The sequence below is a fragment of the Cajanus cajan genome, chromosome 2, assembly GCF_000230855.2.
Source record: "Cajanus cajan strain Asha chromosome 2, NIPB_CcT2T_4, whole genome shotgun sequence".
NCBI lineage: Eukaryota > Viridiplantae > Streptophyta > Magnoliopsida > Fabales > Fabaceae > Cajanus > Cajanus cajan.
Window position 1 is genome coordinate 8,191,541 of NC_138518.1, and position 22,834 is coordinate 8,214,374.

General features: G+C 31.2%; 3 protein-coding genes across 3 annotated transcripts in view; 1 reads left to right on the forward strand and 2 right to left on the reverse strand.

Annotated features, from left to right (window-relative positions):
- Nucleotides 1–3,339: 3,339 nt before the first annotated feature.
- LOC109797942 (UDP-glycosyltransferase 83A1) lies at nt 3,340–6,248 on the reverse strand. Its single transcript, XM_020358118.3, has 2 exons — nt 5,518–6,248; nt 3,340–4,384 (listed from the first exon to the last, which is right to left on the reverse strand). Exons 1-2 carry the CDS (start codon nt 5,996–5,998, stop codon nt 3,510–3,512), a joined length of 1,356 nt encoding a protein of 451 aa, XP_020213707.2. The 5' UTR covers nt 5,999–6,248; the 3' UTR covers nt 3,340–3,509.
- A 5,088-nt stretch (nt 6,249–11,336) lies between these two features.
- LOC109797109 (Transducin/WD40 repeat-like superfamily protein) lies at nt 11,337–18,024 on the forward strand. The gene is made up of 13 exons (XM_020357027.3): nt 11,337–11,635; nt 11,748–11,845; nt 13,086–13,192; nt 13,848–13,883; nt 14,011–14,096; nt 14,844–14,902; nt 14,995–15,105; nt 15,220–15,342; nt 15,862–16,005; nt 16,696–16,804; nt 16,898–17,034; nt 17,127–17,162; nt 17,733–18,024. The coding sequence occupies exons 1-13, from the start codon at nt 11,467–11,469 to the stop codon at nt 17,826–17,828; spliced, it is 1,311 nt and encodes a 436-aa protein (XP_020212616.2). The 5' UTR covers nt 11,337–11,466; the 3' UTR covers nt 17,829–18,024.
- Nucleotides 18,025–20,288: 2,264 nt separating this feature from the next.
- The window catches only part of LOC109797410 (UDP-glycosyltransferase 83A1), a 43,291-nt gene continuing 40,745 nt past the window's right edge, over nt 20,289–22,834 (reverse strand). The window contains exons 2-3 of the mRNA XM_083067881.1: nt 21,566–22,140; nt 20,289–21,313 (exon numbers count right to left, since the gene is read on the reverse strand). Coding sequence (XP_082924007.1) covers nt 20,451–21,313; nt 21,566–22,049 — 1,347 coding nt within the window. The 5' untranslated portion in view covers nt 22,050–22,140 and the 3' untranslated portion in view covers nt 20,289–20,450. The remainder of the gene's footprint in view (nt 21,314–21,565; nt 22,141–22,834) is intronic.

A 22,834-nucleotide genomic window follows, 5' to 3' on the forward strand; every position in this document is an offset into this window, starting at 1 on the left:
ATGAAAGTGAAAGTTGTAAAGTTGCATGCTGTATAAAGTGATCAAGCTGTGAGCATATGGTTGAGATATATGTCTAAGTTGAGATACACATATATTAGAGGTGAATTAAGTTTTTTTAAAAGTTGCTTCCCTTTAAGGTCTATGTGGTTTTGGTATGGAAGTAATTGAACCATATCTTAGTTGAATGACTAATTGAGTAAAGTACGAAGTCAGGGGTTAAAATCCCTAATCTAGTATTAGAGGGTTATGATATATGGAGGATAGTTAGTGGACTAATCTCATAGGTGGCTTAGTTAAGCTAGCTAATGCCATTGTAGGTCTATACCTAAACTGTTCTACCTTGACATAGTACCATACTTCTTTGTTTAAGTGGAAAAGCTGGATAAATCAAACTAAGTTTTCTATACTATACCTGACATAGACTTCTTATGAGGCCTAATACCTTACCTGGTTGAACATGTTGTAAGCTGTGAGTTGTCCTATTGTCGATCTATGCTTTTGTTGCTTTAGTTGTATTATTGTATATTGTTTCTTTCATAAGCTTACCCTTCTTTTTCTTGTGGTTGGAATTGTGATGATCATACATGATATGCGAGCAGGGCAGGATTAGGCAGTTAGCTGACGAGATGATGGTTGTTTTGTATGACTATTCTAGTGGAGTCTTATTTTGAGTGTCCTTAATTGATTGTATAAAGTAAAATTTGTAGTTGTTTATTGATGATGTATATTGTATATGTACTAGATTGATATATTCAACACATTCTACTTTATGCATGATTTTACTTCAACTTTAATGTCGATTTTTCAATAATAATAATTATTATTATGATAAGCAAGTCATTATTATTGGTTAACTAACACAAACATGTTATAAGTAATAAAGATTTGAATTCATGGATAAAGACATGAGTTTGTAGATAAAAGTTTTGAACTTAACAATTTAAATGAGTATATATTTTATGAAACGGATATCCTTATGTTATGGTAAAACTCATTTATTCCTATTAGTCACTATAAAACTTGTCAAAATCTGATCATAAAATAAAAAAAATTGTATGTACTTATTATAAAAGGAAAAATTGTATTGAAGTATGATTCTATGATTATTTTTTTTAACGATCTGTATGATATTTGTTCTCACTCCTTTTGTATTTCTTGTTTTCTTTGGACATTTTTTTAATTAAAAAATACATTGATTAAAGTAAATGGATACTTTGAACCTTGAACCGTTCACAACACTCATTCATGTTGTATTTTCAGGATTATAATAAACGATAAACACCCAAAATAATCCAGTTACGTTCAAAGGACAAAGTTTCTCAATTATATTACTATTCAATGAGTCAATGTCAATTATCCTAAGTAATTATGTGACTACCAACTTCACTTTTGTGCCACTAATCATATTAATTCGCTATATAATAATATACATTCTCTTTCTTTATGAAATAAACATAAGAAATAAGAAAAAAGTTTATATAAAAAAATATTTCCTTCTCTTCTAATCAGTTAGGGTAAGAATGTTAATAGTAGTAATTTGTAATAAAATAAATGTCTAATCAATAAACTTGTTTTTTTTAACTCAACATTTTTTTAGTATTATAACATGTATTATTTAATTAATTTCATATAATGCTAATTTTTAAAAATAAAATAATGAAATAAATAGCAATAGTTTGTAATTAAAAGAGTGTTACACTCATCAAATTCTTCTCTCTCTCTGTATATTCTTTCGATTCATTTTTTTTTTACCACAATCAAACAAACAAAGCCGGGACAATGATTGATGATGAGAGGCCAGGGATCTAGACAAGGGGCAAAGAAGGTTTTATGACTTATTATGGGGGTGGGGATGAAGTCAGTGGTCACTACCCACTAGGGTGTTACCTACACAACTATTGCAAAGGAGTAGTAACTTTCATCAGGCACTCTCAACCCATGATCTTCTGAGTAATATGCTGAAGAAAAGAAACAGATTGAAACACCAAGCACATTGTGTGGTCCTTGCTACACCAAATGCCTAGACACTTCAAGCTAGTACCACACTAGAAAGTAGACACACAACCTACAACATGGAAGGGGAATAGACTTGACCAGCCCTGTAAACAAAAAGAGAAACACTTACTAATAGAGGCCATGGGGCTGATAGCTTAGTTTAAATAGCGATGTTTATGTATAGTCCATGCTCCATGGTGAATTTTAACTTTTATTATAACGTAGTGAAACAGTTTAAATATTTGTTAGAAGAGGTGTTGTTTATGTTTGAGATGTCCATTTTAAATCTTCAACGTAAGGAAGATGTATTGGAGATACAACAAATCAGAACAAGCTAGTAATTCTTTGCTACCAAACTCCTAAATAATCATATATCTAATAAGGAGTTCAAATATGATTGCTATTACTGTTGTTATATAACCGATATAAAATTATTTAATTGTGTTTGTTTTATCTAACAGTAATAATTGCTTTCAAAAAGAGTATTTATGGGAACCGACAAAAATAAAATCTTTGGGAAGCACAAAGATTTGTAACAATTTTAGAATTGTTAATGAAATATCAGATAAAGTAAGCTGAACATTATGTGCAACTAAGATGACCAAAATTGATTAGTAAAAATTGAGTAATGTTTAAGTGAATTTCTATTTAGCTTGTGAAGCATATGCCCGTATGCATCTCAGAGATCAAATAATCGGATAGGATCATAGGATTTCAATATTCAGTGCTTAAAAAGCTTTAAGATCAGAGAGAAGAGAAGGTAGCTTCTTAAAAAAGCAAAGACTGAAATTTATATGAAAGCCAAGGCAGCAACTGCAAGAGTGGCAGGGCAATAAACACCCGAATCTGAATGAGTTCAAACAGATGCTTCAGTTTCACTTAGATTTAATTTTATTTTAACAGTGAAAGGGACCTCCACTAGTAGGTGAATAAGTTTCAGTACCCTTTGTTTACATATATATCATGATGTTTATAGACTATAATCATAGAGTTAATCACTAATATACATTATCAGTGTAAAATTTTTTTATATCGGCAACCAATCATATTTTTTAAATAGTTTTATTTTATTTTTATTTCATTAAATAAGCAATTGACGTGATACTATTAAAAGATACGATTAGTTGTTAGTATAAAAAAACTTTACACTGACAATGTATAGGTGATTAACTCTTATTCATAAACTAGATGAATTCATGGCTAAAATTTAAAAACGATGGCATCTGCGTGATGATTGATGCGTTTGTGATTTTATTATTATAATACAATAATACAATTGAACTAAAAAGAGAGATGAACTCGCTGTACAAAGGAATACATACAGAAACACAAAAGAGGGGAAAGGAAAGGAATCCGAAAGCATGATTTAATTAAGAGTCTGTTTAAATAGAAGTTTAGAAGTGTTTTTAGAACTTTTCTACCAGAAAAAGTTCTTTATTTTCAATATAGAAGTTTTAAAAAACTTTATAAGGTTGGATCCAAGTAGGCTCCACATCTAGAAAATGCTTGCAACTCTATGTTTTTATCCAGCTGATGAAGCTGTCTAGATTATTGTTTGACAAACCACCTTGTCCAGTTCCAATTTGAACCTTCTCCTTGAGATCTTTAACCCTTGCTTTGAATTGTTCATCATTCAAAAGTTGCTGGATTTTGCTTCTGATTTCACCTTGTGTGATCATGCCACTCCCATCTGGTTCAAGCCCTAGCCCTACCTTCCAAACATCACAAATGTAACTCCTATTTAGGAACTGATCAGCAATGTAAGGCCAACACAAAATTGGTATCCCATTGCAGACACTTTCCACTGTGGAGTTCCAACCACAGTGGCTTATGAAGCAAGCAACTGAAGGGTGGCTCAGGATTTTCTGCTGTGATGTCCAACCCAACATCCTACCACGGTCAACTACCCTTTCTAAAAATCCTTCTGGATATGCATTTTTTGACCCTTGTGTTATGTCCGGTTGCACAACGCACAGGAAAGGTCTATTGGAAAGTTCAAGACCTAAACACAGTTCTTGGAATTGGGAAGGACTAAAAGTTGTAATGCTTCCAAATGCAACATATATTACTGAACATGGTGATTGTTGATCTAGCCATTTCAAGCAAGTAAGGTCTTGTGGCCAGAAATTTCCTGCAGAGTGATTGCTTGACAGAAGTGGCCCTATAGGTTTGATTTCTGGTGCCATAGAAAATGTTGCAGATTCAAGCTCATAAGTTGAATTGCAAAGCAGCCATTCAGCTTTCTGAATGGACTTTGTGTTTTGCAACATGAGTTGAAAAATGTGCTTATGAATAGTCTTGTTCCCCACACAAAGCCAGACAAGTTTTTCTGTACTTACACTTGGCATTGTAGGAGCTAGCTGAATCACCTGTTTTTTCATTGGAGTTCCTGGATAATTTAAATGTTGAGTAAGACATAAATACTAACAAGGAAGTTTAGGTAGACTTATTCTATATAATAATTTATGTTCTACGTCAAATTTCAATGATTCAACTATTGAATTAAAATTTTTTAATGCATAGATCAAATATGTAAATTTAAAAAATATTTGGTACTTTGTTATATAAATTTAAATCAATTTATAAAATATTTTTATGATTATCTGTCAAATAGTTTTCAATTTTTTTAAAAATTTGTAAAGTTGAACTATGTATTAATAATTTTTAATTTAATGATTATATTATTAAAATTTTATGCAAAAACATGAATTATTGAGTGAAATAAGTGAATTCCTCTTCTCTATATATAAAAAAGGGATTTATTAGAAGTAGAATGATTCCATTCAAGATAACAAAAGTGGGGAAGGTTCTTAATTTTTATAACCCTCTTTGAAATTTGTATTTTCACCATACTTGATGAGAATTGATAATTATTGTAAATCATCCTAGTTGAGAAAGTTAAACAGATCCTGTTGTATTAAAAGAGAAACATTGTGATTCAAATTTCAATGGTAGAGATATTTTCTTAAATTAGGTCTCGCAATGTTTCTTTATTTACATTGAGAAGGTTTATCGGTTCGAATTCTCGATGTTAATTTACTACTTTTACACTCATTTCTTTTTCATTTATAGTACCTACTTTGAGTACTCATAGAAGAGAATCTAGTGTGTTAATTCCCTACAATAAGGACAGTAACCTAACATGCTGTGATTTTTATGAGATGATTCATTGGACAACTTTTTAGTGAGATATATCATATATATGGTGCTTGCCTATCAAGTCATCAATTAGGTTTGATGTAGTAACAACTCAATAAAAGGAGGCATTTAACTCAACAAATGTTTCTTAGTCTATAAAATTGTCTTAGGAAGGAATTAGAACATCATATGGATATCATATGCCTTCTTACTTTTCCATGCAGAATGATATATGTGTTTTAAATATGACATGGCAGAATATGTACTTCTTGGATTTACGACTTGATTGCACATTAAAGACTGATGTTGAATCACTTTTTTTTGTCATTAATATCATTTAAAATAAAATAAATAAATAAATAAATACAAGGAATATGAACTCACCATCTTGATCTATGATCCCATTATGAATCAACTTTGGAATGTTCAATCCCAACACCAACTGTGCAGCTGATGCAGGACAGAAGGCTGCTCTTCTAATTCCCTTCTTTTCTGCAATATCAAGTGCCCATCCAATGCTTTGATCAGCAAGGACACATGTAATCTTCTCACTCTCTGATCCATTGATGCATTCAATTAGCTCCTCAACTTTCTCTGGCAAAACCTTCAAGATTGCTTCAGATGATTTACCTGGCTTTTTCCTGTCCTCTGAGGATTCTAACCCATCAGATATCCACACTAGACAAATTTGAGATGACACATCATTCCCACTTGAAAATGCACTCATGATCCTCTCATGATTATCTTTGGTGTTTACAAAGGTTACCTTGATTCCTTGTTTGGCTAAGAGTAGTGAAAACTCCATTAGAGGAATCACATGCCCTAGTACTGGGTAAGGTACGACCATCACATGTGGCCTTGCCATCCTGATTCTTGTTCCTTGTTGTGCAGATTCAATTAGTTCTTGATATATATATACAAATGCAAAGTTAATAAATAAGCAAAATTAGGGAATGTGACGATGCCAAGTCAATAATTCTTAGTTTTTATGCAAGTAAATTCGTGCAAATTATTAGGATTAGAATATTCGATTGATGACAGAAAATAAAAAAACTTATCATGATAAATGTGGGCACAGCTCTCCCTGGAATTTTCGAACCTGAAATGTGTCCATCGCATGAACAGTGTGCAAGGAGTGTTACAGTTGTGTTGGCTCTATCAAAGTAGCGTTTACATAAGACAAAAGGTTGATACAATGACACGCATGAATGGTTTTTGTAAACATTGAATAGCCTTAATTAAAAATATATTAGTCAATTAAAAAACATCTCATACAATGGAACCATTCACATTGGAATAATAACGGGTATTTCAATACACGCAATGCAAAAGAGAAATATTTATTTCATATTATTCAAATTTATAATAAATAAATACTTTAATATAAATTATAATATATTTAAAATTAGTAATAAAGAAGTATTTAATATATAAAACTTATTTTAATATATGAAAACAATTTATATTTTTTTTAGTAGAATAGTGTTATAATACTGGACCTCAAACATACTATCTCAATCTATCATCATTAATATATTATGATATAAATTTATCTCTAATAATTGATAACTTATTTTGAAATATTAAAATTTAATTTAAAGATAAATATGAGAAAATAAATGAAACGATACATGGGATTAAAGAATATTCCTAAAATAGAATTTCCATTAATATATGAAAAATAATATAGAATTGCCATTCAAACTTGGGTGCTAAACTTGAAAGGTGAAATAGGGACCATTTAACAACTATCCTCCTGTTTGGCTTGGTGTTAACATTGCTTTCAATTTTTGCTTAATTTAATAGGGAATTATTACGGTATTCTTATAAATTAAAATATATAAATATAGTTAGTTTATTAAATTAATAAAAATGATATAAAATGTAGATTTTGTTTTTTATTATTATTTTTTATTATTTTTTTTCTTTTATATTAATTGATATGCTCTTAATAAATAAATGATCTAAATAATTAATTTACTATTTATTTTTACCAAATATTGGTCCAAGTATTTCAAATCATATATTTTATAGAAATCAAGATAATTTTGAAAAAATACAATAAGATTTTATTTGCTAAAGTTGAGGGAGATTTTGTAAATTTTTTATTCAATTTTCTCCTTATAATTTGTACACAAATATAATTTTTTTTTAATTTATCATGACTCATAATATATAAAAAATATTCTTATTAAATCCAAACATTATATTTATATATATATATTAAGAATTTTAAAAAATATATATTGAAATAAAATATATAAACATGTTAAAAATCAAACAATTCTAAATCAAATGTTTAAATATTTTTTTAAAAATAAAACAATTCCAAAATTCTTTAAATATATAAAAATATAGTAGAAAATTTTAATTTAATAATATATAAAATATAATCAGCACTACATTTATAATAGGAAATTGCATAGCCGTACCCTTTTGTTCTGCATGAAACAAGAGAAACAAATCCTCGCTTTCATGGACAAAATCTTCTCTTCTAAGTGACTAAATCGACTAAAATATATTTGTATGAAGGTGGCAGCGTACCAAGTCAGGACAGTTTTATTAGAAAATTTCAGTTTTCGAAAGTTAACATCGCAACTTACATCATATATACAATTAATTATTTATCTAAACTCACTTAGTTAAGAATAATGTGTTAAGAATTGCTGTGATTCTTTTGTATCATATTTGATTCTCATAAATAAAAAATATTAATTAATTGTTTCTTTTATTTTTATACACATGTTAACAAGACATTTTAATTTTTTTTATTATCATTTTATGTTTATTTTTTTCCCCATGTATATCGTTTCTTAGAAGTTAGAAACAGTCACAATTAACTACTCTCAAACTAATTATAGTGAAGATCACATGAAAGATGACTCATACAAATAATTAAAAATTAAATATTACTGGGCTCACTTTGTAACATAGTAAATAATTTAGAAGGCCATGAGTGATTTAGTAGTCTAGAATGGGTCGTTCCAAACTATTAAATAGGCCTATGAATCTTGGATTGGAACGGACCGTTCCAAAATGGTCATTGTGAGTTAAATTCAACTCTAGAACGGGCTATTCTGGTTTTAAAACGGGCTCTTCTAGTTTTAGAACGAGCCGTTCTAGACATGCTAGAACGAACCGTTCTGGTTTTAGAACCGACCGTTCTGCATGTGAATTTTACACATGATGAAGGAGTCCAGAATGGGCTATTCCAGATTTGAAACGGGCCGTTTTGGCGACTTCAAACTTCTATAAATAGAGGTTGTGCAGTTGAGGAGAAAGAGAGATTTTTAGAGAGAAGTTTTAGAAAGAAGGACTTTGGACTATGAAGCTTGCTTTGGGTGGATTGAAGTTCCGGGTTGAGCTTCGGAAAGGAAATTCTACTTTTTCTCGATTTTTGGCTATTCTGAGCCAATCTTCAGGTAAGAGAAGCTAGATTGTATATTGTTTGGTCATATGTGAGTTTAGGAACTCATATGGAGTAAGAATGTTGAGAATCATTGATTGATTCGAGGCCTTTCTCATTTTTTTTGGGATTTTGGAAAAAATGGGGTTTTTGATGATTTTGACGATGCATGGTTGATTTCATGTTGAAATTGAGGTTATTTTTGAGTTGTATGGAATTGTAAAATTACATTGAGAAATATGATGAGATGATATAGTTGAAAGTTGTGAAGTGCATGATGATAATATTGTGAGTTGTGAGAAGCATGATGTGAAGTGTGTAGATGTGTGTGGTTTATATAGATGTTATTAGTAGACTGTGTTGTTAAGTTGTTAGAGAAGAGTTGTATGTTGCTATAAAGTTCTATGTTGTGCCATGTGTTGAAAAGATATTATTTTATGATGATTGAGTTGTAAATTATGAGTTGAGCTAATAAGTTGTTGAGTTGATTGTGTTGTTTAAAGTTGAAATGAGATGTTGTGTTGTTAAAATGTGTTGTTAAACAACATTGATGAGTTGTTGTGCTGATATACCATGTTGTTTAAGTTGAAAGTTGATTGAGATGATGAGTTGAAAAGTTGTACGTTGTTTAAGTTGTTGAGTTGAGCTGTGCTGTTGAGTTGTAAGCTGATTAAGCTATGATGATGAGTTGTTGATCACTAGGACTAGGGGAGATGTTTTCAAAGTTACTCATGCCATTGTGTGGATTGAGATAGTTGTAGTGCTCTAAGAGCCCAATTTGTTGAAAAACCCTCCTTGGGAAGTTGTCCCTTGGAGTGGACGTTGTGTTGTTCTCCTCTAGGACTTAGTTGATCCCGTGTGTGGGCAAGGTCGAGGCACACGTGTACAAAGCGATCACGGTATAGGGGCAAGGTCGAGCTATACCGATTACAAAGCGATCACGGATAAGGGCAAGGTCGAGCTATACCGATTACAAAGCGACCACAGTATAGGAGCAAGGTCAAGCTATACTGATTACAAAGCGACCACGGTATAGGGGCCAGATCGAGCTATACCGATTACAAACGGCTAATTTGAGTAAAGTACGAAGTTGGGAACTTAGTTCCTAACCGAGTACTATACTTCCTTGTTTTAGTGGCAAAGTCTGAAAAATCGTTATCGTGTTGTGGATTTCTATCTAAATTTGTTGTTTACCTAGCAAGCCCAAAAAGGTTCTGTGTTGTCGGTTCGGTAGGACCTAGCCACTTAAACTACTCACCACGTTATAGGAGATCTCCAAGTTGAAATGCGTGACGACGCATAAGTTGTTGATGAGTTGATTTGTTGTTGATAAGAGTTGTATATATATTGTTGTGTTGTTAAGCTGTGATTGTGTTGTATGTTGATCTTGTTGAGGCTGATGACAATGTTGTTATGTTGTAAGTTACTTATAAACATGTGTTGTTGAGAGATGTGTAATACATGTGTTGGTTGTTGTTATGATGAATATGGTAACTATTTCAAATGGTTTGTATAGTAGTTGTGTTGAAGTATTGATCAATGTCGATATGTTGAATATAAGTTGAAACGATGTTATAATGTATAGTATATGTTTGTTTATCTTTTGTGTCGGATGTGAAGATGATTATATAGTTGTTGTGTTTCATATTTGATATTTATGAATTGCTTATTGTCTCAAGCTTACCCTTGCATGTTTCCATGTAGTTTGGACTGCGATGATCATATGTTGTATGGGAGTAGGGCAGGGATAGGCTGGGAGATAACTGCTAGAGGCCACAAGAGGTGCCTGGAGATGAATATTTTTTTTGTAGACTACCTTATAATAACATATTTTGTTGTATATAACTGGTTGCTGTTAGTTGCTTGATTAACAACTTGTTTTGTAAATATTTTATAATACTATTTTAGTATATATATTCTAGTAGTATGTAGTGTCATTTTGTAGTGTGATGACCATAACAGATCGTTATACACTTTTACATAATTATTATTTTTATCATATTTTTTTTCCCAGTTTGGATATTAATCTAGTTTTATAATTTTTATGCTAGTTTTTTTATTATTTTTTTTATAATCATATTATTAGTCCTGTGAAGGCGATTTTATCAATAACTAAATTTATATAAATAATTTAAAGAAGATCTCCACTAATTTTATCCTACTAATTTGATGATTCATATAAATAAATTTATGAATAATTTTCACATTTTAAATTAATTAAAAAAGTTTTAGATTACATCGTAACATTGAAAATATCATTGATTAAAAATGACATCCACTCAAATTTAAAATTAAAATGGTCAAAATGAATGTTACTAAATTTTTTTTCCCACAATGACTATAAGGTTGAAAATATGTTTTTACTAATTAATAATGTGATAAAAGGATAAAAAAATATTATTATATAAATTATTGTAGAGTTATTAAATGAAAATAACTAAACTATTTAAGAAGAAAAAGATACTTAACAAACAATTTTTTTTTTTGAATACATCAGAATAGTTTAGAAAATTTTAATTGTTCTTAAACTTAAAAATTTGGTAATTTAGTCCATAATTTTATACAAGTTAAATAATTGAGCCGTTAAACATATTTTATAGCAACATGAAATTGTCATAAAAATATCGATTTTTGAAAATTTTATTAATTCTAAAACATAATTATAAAAATTATAAAAGATTAATAATCAAATTAGAAATTAATTTTAGTTTTAAAACTTGATTAAAAATTTTGAAATAGTTAACAAAAAAAAAAAAAGAATGAAAGTTGCACCAAAACGGCGTAGTATAGTGATACAGTCTAAAACCCATGGCAAGTTGGTAACCGTTAAACCCTAGCCTCTTCTCCCTCTTCGCTTCGCGTCTTCGTCTCTCGCACTTCGTTTTCGCCTTCACCTCGCAGAAGAAAGAGCGTAAAGGAGAACGAAGATGAGCATGGGCGACGAGAGTGGCGAAGGGAGCACGAGGAGGCTCCAAGTGCGCTTCGTCACGAAGTTGGATGCGCCGTTCAAAGTTCCCGCCGCCGCCATTGCCATCCCTGCCGACCTCGCGCGGTTCGGCCTCTCCTCGCTCGTCAACGCGCTCCTTCAATCCAACAGTAATTTCAATTTCTAGCGCCACGTGCTCTTTTTTTTTTTTTTTTTGTAATTTGTTTAATTTTAGATGCTTGATGAAATTCGGTTAATCTTGTTGCCGGTTGATGTTTGCAGACGCTGATTTTGAGCCGGAGCCATTTGATTTTTTGATTGATGGAGAATTTGTTCGGATGTCGCTTGAGCAGTTTCTTCTGGCCAAAGGAATATCTGCGGTAATAAGTTTAAAACGATTACAAACGCTTTTCTCGTTGTCTCTTTTATTTTATGATTGTATCTGTAAGATAGGAAGTGAAACTGCTAATTGATTTTATCTGTGTAGTACGAGAATGCGGTTTATTTTGTGGAGTTGTTTTAAATGTGAATTTAGCTTGGGAGCTAGGTGTTTAGATAAGTAGGACTAGGGGTATGTTTGGATAAATTTCTTTAGAAGCATTTCTAAGAGAAAATTAGGAAGAAAAATTGAAATAAGTACTTTATAAGCTAAAATTAGGCTTTGCATAAGTTAAAAATAAGATTTTAAATAAACTTACTGAAGATAACTTCTACAAATTATCTTACAGATAAGCTAATTTTAGCTTATGGAGAAACTTATTTCATTTTTTTTTTCTCTTAGAAGTGTTTTTGGAGAAATTAACCCAAAAAGATCGTAAGAGTGCTTGATTATTTATTGGACTCTAATGATTCATTTTAGTTTTGTAATAATTTTTGTTAAGGTCTGCTTTGATAGCATAAGTTTGTTTACATAAATAGTATCAAATGTGGTGATGCAATGGATAATGGGTGGTTGTGAAGGAAGTTGCAGCTGTAGCATACTTGTTGCTAAAAGATGTGCATTTCCTGCAGTGAGAGATAGAGGAGGGAAGCTAAATCTCCATCCTTGGTTTTATTTTCCAACCTTAGCATAAGTGAGTGACTTCAGGGTTAACAGCGTGAATGTGAAACATGATAGAAGGCAATCCAGGTTTCGTTCCTCTAATGGGGTAGTTCAGGTTGTGGTAGTACAGTATGGGTGTAACAGTGGTAGGTGACAATTGCACTGTATTGATTGATTGTGACTCAGTTGGACTTTGATCAATTGCTAAGTTGTCTTTAAGATAATTGGTTGCAATGAGTGTATTCAACATTTCTATAGTTATTTATTTATTTATTTTTATAAATATAGAAAACTGATATTCATGAAAATTCTGTACTTATGTGACTTCAACGCAGATCACAAATTAAATTTTTTTTTTAGCTTTCATTCATGGGAAACTGAATAATATACAACTTTATGTTATGCCACTTAGTCTCTTACAAGGAAGTTGTTGAAATTTCAGGGAATGAAATTGGGATACAAACAATAACTTGTCCATTTCTTTAATTTATGTTTCTTAACATAGGAAAAAAACCATTGTTACCTTTTGTTGTGATGTCATAGGATCATAGCTAACTGTCCTGAATGATCAATTATAGGAAAGGATATTGGAAATTGAGTACATAAGGGCTGTGGCCCCACGAAAGGAGGAAGACCCTTCTTTACATGATGACTGGGTCAGTGCTGTTGATGGTTCTTCTTCTCGGTAAGCTTGCAAATGTGTAATACTTTGATGGGAAATTTCTCAAAGACTTCTAGCAATTCAGCCCTTCCATAATGGTCCTAGTTTGTGTTCTCTATTAACTCTTATTATGTTTATTAATGCTGTCAACCAGAAATATGCCAATATTTGTATGCGAAGCTCCTTTTATTTAACCATTGTTTGTGAAAGATTTTACTGCAGTTGGAAGATTGAATTTAAATTAGTTTGATTGGTTTTTATTGGCCCTTCCCTTAATTTGTTAATCATATTTGGTGATGATGGCAAGAGTGATTGGTCTAAACTTTTGATAATATAGGGTTTGAGTACATCATCTCTATCAGATTCAGATGTTCAATGTTTGAGATTTATTTTTACATTGTGATTGATAGTGGCAGTTGTCAGAGGACAGAAGCTGACCCTCTTTGTGAATAGTTTATTTATTTATTTATTTTTAATATTTATATATATACATATATTTTTTAATAATGTTTTGGCCAGTGTTATTGTAAAGCCTTTTAGTTTATTTTTAACTTGTGACGTTGTGAAATTTTCACTGGCTAAAATATAATTATTTTGGTTCTGATTTAGTATGTTGAATGATTTTTTTACATGTATGTCCTTCACTTAGAATTTTAAGTTAGTGTTACTATTTCTGCAGGTTCTTTTTGACAGGATGTTATGATGGTTTGGGGAGGTAATAGTCTTGCACAGATTTGTTCTTTTAGAATTATTGGCACATTGTATTATTGATTAATATTATCATTTGATTACTTTCTCCATCTACTGGGCTTCCACTATGATATGATTAAATTCTATTTTAGGGTGTGGAAAGGTGCTGGAATATGTACCCATATATTGGATGGACATAGTGATGCGCTCACTTCTGTTTGTATCATTAATCCAGAAGGTATAGAGACAAGTCTATTCCACCACAGACTTCCAACTTTGTTTACTTTTCTGATTTCCAGTTGTCAAAATTTTGTTGATATTTAATTAATTTCTGATGAGAAGATGATAAAGTTTGTATCTAACAGTATAAGAAAGAAGATTATGGCTATTTTGCCTTGGCTATCAAGTTCAAAGTCATTCTAGTAATTTGGCTATTTACATTTTGTTTTTTCCCCATTCCTTTATAGGATTGGGATGAGTATGCTTTATTTTTCATTAGTTAGTATTTCAATGTTTTAATTTTTTTTAAAAATACTTCTCATTTATAGCATAAGATATGCTTATATATGCATCAGAGCAAGTTAGTCAAAACTGAGTTTCCGTGTTGGAATAGAATGGGGTTTAGGATTGCAAAACAAGTTGTAAGAATCAATTAAAATGCAAAATTATATATGTTCGTGTGTATGTCTGATTGTCTTTATGCGCATAGAAAGTAACATAGATTAGAAAAATAAATTCTACTGTGGAATGCATTCTGGTTGGGGCATGGAATGCTTGAGAGGCCAAAACATATTGGATTGAACAATCCTGTGTGTTGAAGGCTTTGAAGCACAATTTTTACAACATTGCATAAGGGTCATGTTTGGGTTTTCAGTGGGGAAGCCTTTTACAAACATTTGTGCTCATTTCTTTGTGTAATCTACGTATTGTTCCATAATATTGTTATTTTATTATTCTAAGATATCAAGATTTGTTCTGTAATCAGGTATGGAAACAGTTACGGTAGCTACTGCTTCAAAAGATCGGACATTGAGGCTATGGAAGGTAACAAAAGAAGCTGCTGTGCTACAGTTCCTCATACTGTGATTATGCATTTATGCTTACTATGTTATGTTATATTTTTCCATTTGTGAAAGCTTAATATAGAGGAGCCTGTAAACCATCCTATGAGGGTTAGGGCTTACAAAATTTTGCGTGGTCATAAGTCTTCTGTACAGACTGTTGCAGCACAGACTTCTGGAGAAATGGTTCGTATTTGGTTTTCGTTTTTTACATCCCACCTTTCTCTCCTTGGGTTATGACTTATGAGTAAAGTAATAGTGGTCTGTAACATTAGTCTTCTTCTCTTGTTTCATACATAGGTGTGTTCGGCTTCTTGGGATTGTACCATCAATCTGTGGCAAACTAATGACTTCCCTGCGGAAGATGACCTAGTGTCTAAGAAGAGAAAAGTTGGAGGTCAAGTTGAGGAGTCACTAGTAGAGGTTTGTAGAAGTTCCTTACACCTTGTTTATCTTCTTGTGCTTTTGAAATTGGAAATTTTGTAGTCACAAATATATTTCTTCCAACATTTTATATTTAGAAGTATGTTTTAACTTCCAAGGGATCATCAGAGATGACATTTTACTCTTCTTTCTCTGCGTATTGTAATTGACGAGTGGAATAGTAAAATGTTAAGGATGCCGGTGTGATGATTTGCTGTATGTCTTTTCTACTGGTTGAATGCGAAGTAGCAAGGGTACTGTTTCAGCTTGTGCCAGAGGCTGGAGGCCACAAAGAAGATGTTTTTGAAACTATTCTAGAAGATATTTGACCATATAATTCTGTGTCAAGTTCAAAATTCTTTTAATATTATGTAGTCCTGTAAAATTGTTAATTAAACCTTGTAGACTTTGTTACTATTTTCTCCCCTCTAAATTGTTGTTACTTTCCCTTTTGATGTATTAATCTTTAGTTTTCATTGACAAATAGTTTTTCATCAATATTATTCTGTTGTATTGTAGGGAGAGGCATTTACTACCCTTGTAGGCCATACACAGTGTGTATCTTCTGTGGTTTGGCCACAACGAGAGTTTATCTATTCTGCATCATGGGATCATTCTATTAGGAAATGGGATGTTGAGACCGGCAAAAACTTGACAGATATAGTAAGTTGAAAAATGGATGCTCCCTTTTTCCGATTTGTTTAAAATTGTACTTTTACCTGATGATGCTCTGCTATTGATTAATTATTTGTTTGTAGTTAGGTGACTAAACTATTATTGGATTAGGGCATGATTATCATTTTTCTTCTCATGTTCTTGCTATGAAAGTATGAAGGTTAAATCTGTGTTTCTTTAATTCTTGTTCTAGTAGCTTCGAAATTTATTTCTTTCTCTGGATAAGATTTTGTCTAATCTTTACATTTAGTCGTGCTAAATCTTCCAACATTTTTTACCTCAATTAACTGCTAATTATATGTTGTTTTTACGTGGTTCTGGTAGCCCAAAGTTGTGTTGTTATGAAGCAATCTTGGCTTTGGCAATTGATTATGTTAATTTTGGAGGGGTATGTTGAATCAACTCTAATGTTCTTTCATCTAAAAAAATGAAGTGCTTACTGTGCTGGATGAAGTGGAAGACTGTGGTGGGAATAAATCTGATTCATTATGATAAATGCAATGTTTTCTGGTTATTAATTTATTTATTAATATTATTTTCCTTCATTTATTCTAAATCATTTTCTGGACAAAATCATTGTTGAAAATGGTTATGTTTGGCTATCAGAAGTAGTCAAGTGGGGGTAACAAAATTTAAAAAAAATAAAAAATTGATTAGATTGTTTTCTGTGTATAATAGTTCTGTGGGAAGGCTCTTAACTGCCTTGATATTGGTGGGGAAGCTTCTGCTCTGATAGCTGCTGGGGGTTCTGACCCTGTTCTTAGGATTTGGGATCCTCGTAAACCAGGTCGGTTAAACAAAGTTAATTTATCATTTTCTCTCACCTCCCACAATCACATGATTGCTAGTATCTTATAGAACATTTTATCTTTTACTGCAGGCACTTCTGCTCCTGTTTTTCAGTTTGCTTCTCATACTTCTTGGGTTTCAGCTTGCAAATGGCATGATAGCTCTTTGTTTCATTTGCTTTCTGCATCCTATGATGGGAAAGTTATGTTGTGGGATCTGAGAACTGCGGTAACATATCCTTAGTATCAATGATTTTTTAATCCTGATTAAATATCTATCTTTAAGCCTTTTACTGATAATTTTCTCCATTGATGTTGCAGTGGCCTCTTTCAGTCATCGAATCGCACACTGACAAGGTATAAAGCTTTGAAACCACTTTATAGCATAAAAGAAAAAAATACCTCTCCAACATATATATATATATATATATATATATAAGGAGGGATCCGTTTACTCTAGGAGTAAGTCTATTTAGACTTACTCTGTTGAATAACTCATATTCTACATCAATTTTCAACGATCCAAACGTTGAATTTAAAGTTTTTAATGCATAAATCAAATTTGTAAATTTTTAGAAAATTTGAAAATCATTTAATACTTCATTTCATTAATTCAAATCGATGAATAATCATAAAATCATTTTATACATTGATTTGAATTAATAAAATGAAGTATCAAATGGTTTTCAAATTTTTTAAAAATTTGCAGATTTGATCTATGCATTAAGAACTTTAAATTCAACGGTTGAATCATTAAAATTTGATGTAAAATATGAGTTATTGAACAGAGTAAGTTTAGATAGACTTGTTCCGGCAGTAAACAGATCCCTCCTCTCTCTTTATATATATATATATATATATATATTTATTTTATGCTCTAGAAGAGCCAAAATTGGCATTAATAGAATTGTCATGTGTTTAACTCAGGTATTGTCTGCTGACTGGTGGAAAAGTGACAGCGTTATTAGTGGTGGAGCAGACTCAAAACTTTGTATTTCTTCAGAAATCCCAATAGTGAGGTAAACTTAAACCACAGTATGATTAATTTTTTTGAGTTGGTGGGATAGAGTTCTTATATGTAGGGAACGGTTCAAGTTTTTAGCCAATTTTGTCTAGGCACAATGCCAAGGGTTTTATCCGCTGTTGTGAACGAAGTCCTGTGTATTGATGTAAACGCTTGAAATTATTCATATATCACAAACTCATTCTGCATGAAGAATCTTCAGATAATTTACTTATATGTGCGATACAGTTTGATCCTCATTTGGTTTGTTTCTGGCTTAAGCGCGTTAATCATAATGCTGAAATTCTTGAATATATTGGTCCTCCATCATAAAGCATACACGAGCCTTCCCCAACCATTATACATATCCACGCATCCTCCCTTGCCAATCAAATTTAAATAGTATCCATTGTTTTTATCCATAGTTGTAGAAGATTGAATTCGAAAGTAAAAGAATATAGTTAAATGATAAAATAGTGGAATCTTTATAAGTTAGATGAGTCAAATGAAAGAATATTGCTATTGTACGTTAAATGATCAACTGCCTTAATCTAATTCTATTCCAACTGTGGCTTCCATCAAGATTTTTAAAACCGGTCCGCAACTGCGATTTTGACCGGATTTTGTGGTGTCTGATTGCAATTGTAGCTACATTTGACTGCAATATTAGGGAATGGAATGCAGTGCAGCGGCATTTGTTCACAATTAGTCCCTTTTCAATTCCAAACTCATTTTTACTATCACAAAAATTGATGCTAAAGAGATACAAGCATACATCTACACCCGCCACTTACTGCAAAAGCCCATCTTTCCTATGGTGTACGTAGAAAAAGTCCAATTAACAGGATCATTTTTCTGAAATCAACCTCTAACATGATGTACATGTTTTCTTCTCTTTCCTAGCCTCCTCAATAACTTATAAGTCACAACACCACCTATTATTTGTATTCTCCAATGAATGCTATAAATGATTTATTAACGCTATCTTGCTAAAAAACGGAGTTCACCACTCGGGTTATGTTTGATACCTATGTTCACAAAACTGATTTTGTATCCATTCTCGGCCAATTTATGCGAGTTTATGAACGGATTCAGGGGTAAACTCAACGGGTATCTAGACTTGAAGCATCTTTAGAACGAGGTCTTTCTAAACCATTTAAAATAGTTTATTAAAATACTATTTTAGTATGTCCAAATTCATAATCTAAATATTTATTATATATGACTAAAATGAATAATAAATTATGTGTATAAATAAATATTATGTTTGAATATATAGATTATAATCAAATTTTAAATAAAGATATTTTTAAACATAAATTATTGATAAATAATTTGTATTATAGTATAAAATTATTTTTTTATAATTTATTTTAAAATATTAAAATTTAATTCATAAATAATTATGATAAATAAAAAATGAATTAGTTATGTAGTTAAATTTTTTTTAAAAGCCTTTTCGTCAAAGAAAAATTCCAAGAAACATTCTCACTCAAGATTATTGTTTTTATTTAATATATAAGGGTTTAATATTATAATTTGACTTTGATTTTTCATACTTTTTTGGATACTTTTTTTATTAAGTCATTATAAATTATTTTTATTTAACATATGTGTTTAATATTATTGTTAATTTTAAGTAAGATTTTATTTATTTTAATTTTAAAAACTGTTCTATTGAAATAATAATTATTGTAATTGTTAACATTATTCTATAAATAATATATGTAGTTGGAAGAAATTAAGTTGATCGAGTTTGTTAATTGGAGTTTTATGATTGTTTTTAAAACTTGCAATTATGAAAATATTGGAATTTGGTAAGAAAAATAATGACAACATAGCATTTTTAGAGGCTTAGTAAGTAATTAATATTTTTGATAATCAAAATTTTTTGATTTTGGTTATTGAATAATGAAAAGTAAGTGTTTTAAATAAGTTATTAGAAGATGAAAAATTAACTCAACATAAATAAAGTAGCCACTGATTTGAAAAGGCAAAGTCATGGGAAAATGAGTGACTTCTGCTGAGAAGAACAATATTCATACCCAACATGTTCATAGGCTAATTAGTATTTTTCTGATAGGTTCCCGATTCGTTTAGTTACATGTAGGAACCCAGTAAAGCACTAAAGCCTAGTGATCTGCTTATGAGTACTGATTCTCCATTCGGGGAGGGACTAAATTTTAAATAACAAATGAGAGTGAAAGTTTCTTAGAGGACAGAGAAAACAAATTGATAGTAATAAGAACCTAAACTAATAAATCGATTCATTCATTGTAACTGTGTTTCCAATTTCTAGTGATTTTCTGGGGCACGCACAGAATTACTATATATATGTAGACAATACCATCCATAAAGAAATAAAGTCCCGTGCTTATAATTGTGATTAAATTTTTTGCATATATAATGTCACGTTGTTAAAAATTTCACATCATGAATTTCTTAGCTTAATTAGCATAACTAAAAGGACAGCATCACTCTCACAAGAAAAGGGCAGCATCACTTTTAAGTTCAAACTACGTTCAAAAGACATGAAAGAAAACATGATAGATAACACCATAACCTAGATAAACTAGACCATTAAAATAAACACTTCCATCTTCAAGAACACTGCATGATTACGACCAAGACAATCGTCATTTTCAAGATTTCAACCATTCAACAAATCTAAGAATATTGTTTGATGATCCACTGCCTTCAGAAACCATCTCCTTCAGTTCTAGAGACCTTGCTCTTATTTGTTCATCACTAAGAAGTTGGTTTAATTTCTTCTTAATCTCCCACCGTGACACAAGTCCATTTTCATCTAAGTTCAATCCCAGTCCAATCTTCAACTCATCACAAATGTAACTTTTGTTATATAATTGGTCAGTAAAATATGGCCAACACAAGAAGGGCACCCCATTACACAAACCTTCCATGATAGAATTCCAACCACAATGGCTAACAAAACAAGCTATGGCAGGGTGGCTTAGCACTTTCAATTGAGGACTCCAACCAACAATCTTACCTTTACTCCCCAATAATTCATTAGGGTATGTCATCTTCTTGTCTTGACACACAACCCAAAGAAAAGGTCTATTGGTGAGGTCAAGTCCAAGAGCTAGTTCATTAAATTGGTTTTGGTCAAAAAGAGTGAAACTACCAAAGGCAACATACAAGACAGAACAAGGAGGTTGTTGATTTAGCCAATTTATGCAAGAGTAATCTTCTTCCCAAAATTGCCCCATTGATCTTGCGGTTCCATTTGTATTGTCATAACTTCTCAACAATGGACCAACTGGTAGGAGCTTTGGAACATAAGATAATGCTCCAGGTTCAAGTTCATATGTGGTGTTGCAAATGCTCCACTTAGTCAGATTTGAGTGTTGCATACAGTGCACCAAATATTTGAATATTTTCTTCTCTGTTGTTGGGTCATAGATATTTGACCACCAAATGGCTCCTTTGTCCATTGCAGGCATGCTTGGTGATATTTGAAATGACCCTTTTGTAATTGGGAATCCTTCAGTGCCAAACAAAAAAGGAGCTGTTAGAACTGTTTGATTTGACAGAATGTTTTATGTATTCATTTTCTCATTTGACAAATAACAACAAAATTGTCACATTGTTTCTTGTATAAAAATAAGAAATAAAATAAAAAGATGATGATATCTTTGTAGATGGTTATAAAAATAGGAAATAGGAAATAGAAATATATAATTTTTTTCTAAAACCAAACTACAAACCAATACTTTCTCAAATAAGATATACTTACCATTAGAATCTATGATGCCATCTTCAATGAGCATAGGGATGTTGTATTGCAAGGCAAACATAGTTGCTGAAGCAGTCCAAAACTGTACTCCTTTGATTCCTAGCTTACTGCCAACTTCCAATGCCCAACCCATTATCACATCAGCAACAATGCATGTGATTTTGTCATCATCATTCAAATTAATATCTTCTATAAGCTTCTCAAGCATGAAAGGCATGGTGCTTAGGATAGTATCACATAGCTTGCCCAAATCACTTCTGTCATCATCAAGTCCTAAACCATCAGGGATTGAGACCAGCTTTATTGGTGAGTCATCAAGGCTTTCTCGCTTGGCCATTGAACTCATCAACCTCTGGTGGATGAATTCTGTGTTCACAAAAGTGATTTTGCATCCATGATCAACCAACTTTTGTGAGAAGTTCATCAAGGGATTCACATGTCCTTGTGCTGGAAATGGAACAATTAACACATTTGGAATGTTCATGTTGTATGTGTTTCTACCACTTTTGATTTGGAGACTTTCTGTCTTGGGCTATTCAGTGTAGTTTGCACTTTATACATGGTTTCTTTATATACTGAAATAATACATAAAATGGGAAAATTATTTAAAATGATATAACCAATATAAATATAATATTTTCTATCGGCCTGTCATGCACATACATGAATAATATATCTAAATTAAAGAAGATTTAAATATCTTTTGTCCCTTTAATATATCTATTTTTTTTTTCATTTTTAATCTCTAATAAATTTTTGTTTAACTTTCGGTCCGTATTATATATTTTTATTTTACTTTTAGTCTTCTTTGTTAAATATTCACCGTTAATAGATGACATGTTTGTTAATTTTACACATCAAAATGTATTTTATCTTGTTACATCATTTTATTTTTAGTGTCACTTAATTTATTAAACAATTAATACTATTATAATATGCATATAGAGCGCAACACACCGAATGCAACATTTAGGTTGGCTCGCAAAAATGACTAATGAACACAACATGCATAATAATTTAGGCTGGCTTGCGAAGGAAATTTTTTTGAAATTTAGAAAAAAGAATATATTATAGAAATTAGAAAGATATTTAAATCATTAAAGAATGTATAAAGATAATACTACTTTATTCTACAAGTTGTATTGGGGTTAGTTACAACTAAAAATATTTGTGATTCTAAACTGATCACATTTGAGAGGCTCAATTGGAAGCGTGCGGTTAGTGGACGAGATATAAAAATCTGCAGGTAATAGAAAAATATTATATATA

Bases quoted from the DNA above. Each gene is read 5' to 3' on its own strand.
- LOC109797942 (XM_020358118.3), bottom strand. From the start codon at position 5,998: ATGGCAAGGCCACATGTGATGGTCGTACCTTACCCAGTACTAGGGCAT. The intron at 4,385-5,517 runs GTGAGTTCATAT...TAAATTATCCAG, and splicing joins TGGGATCATAGATCAAGATG to GAACTCCAATGAAAAAACAG.
- LOC109797109 (XM_020357027.3), top strand. From the start codon at position 11,467: ATGAGCATGGGCGACGAGAGTGGCGAAGGGAGCACGAGGAGGCTCCAA. The intron at 13,193-13,847 runs GTAAGCTTGCAA...CTATTTCTGCAG, and splicing joins GTTGATGGTTCTTCTTCTCG to GTTCTTTTTGACAGGATGTT. The intron at 16,805-16,897 runs GTCGGTTAAACA...CTTTTACTGCAG, and splicing joins TTGGGATCCTCGTAAACCAG to GCACTTCTGCTCCTGTTTTT.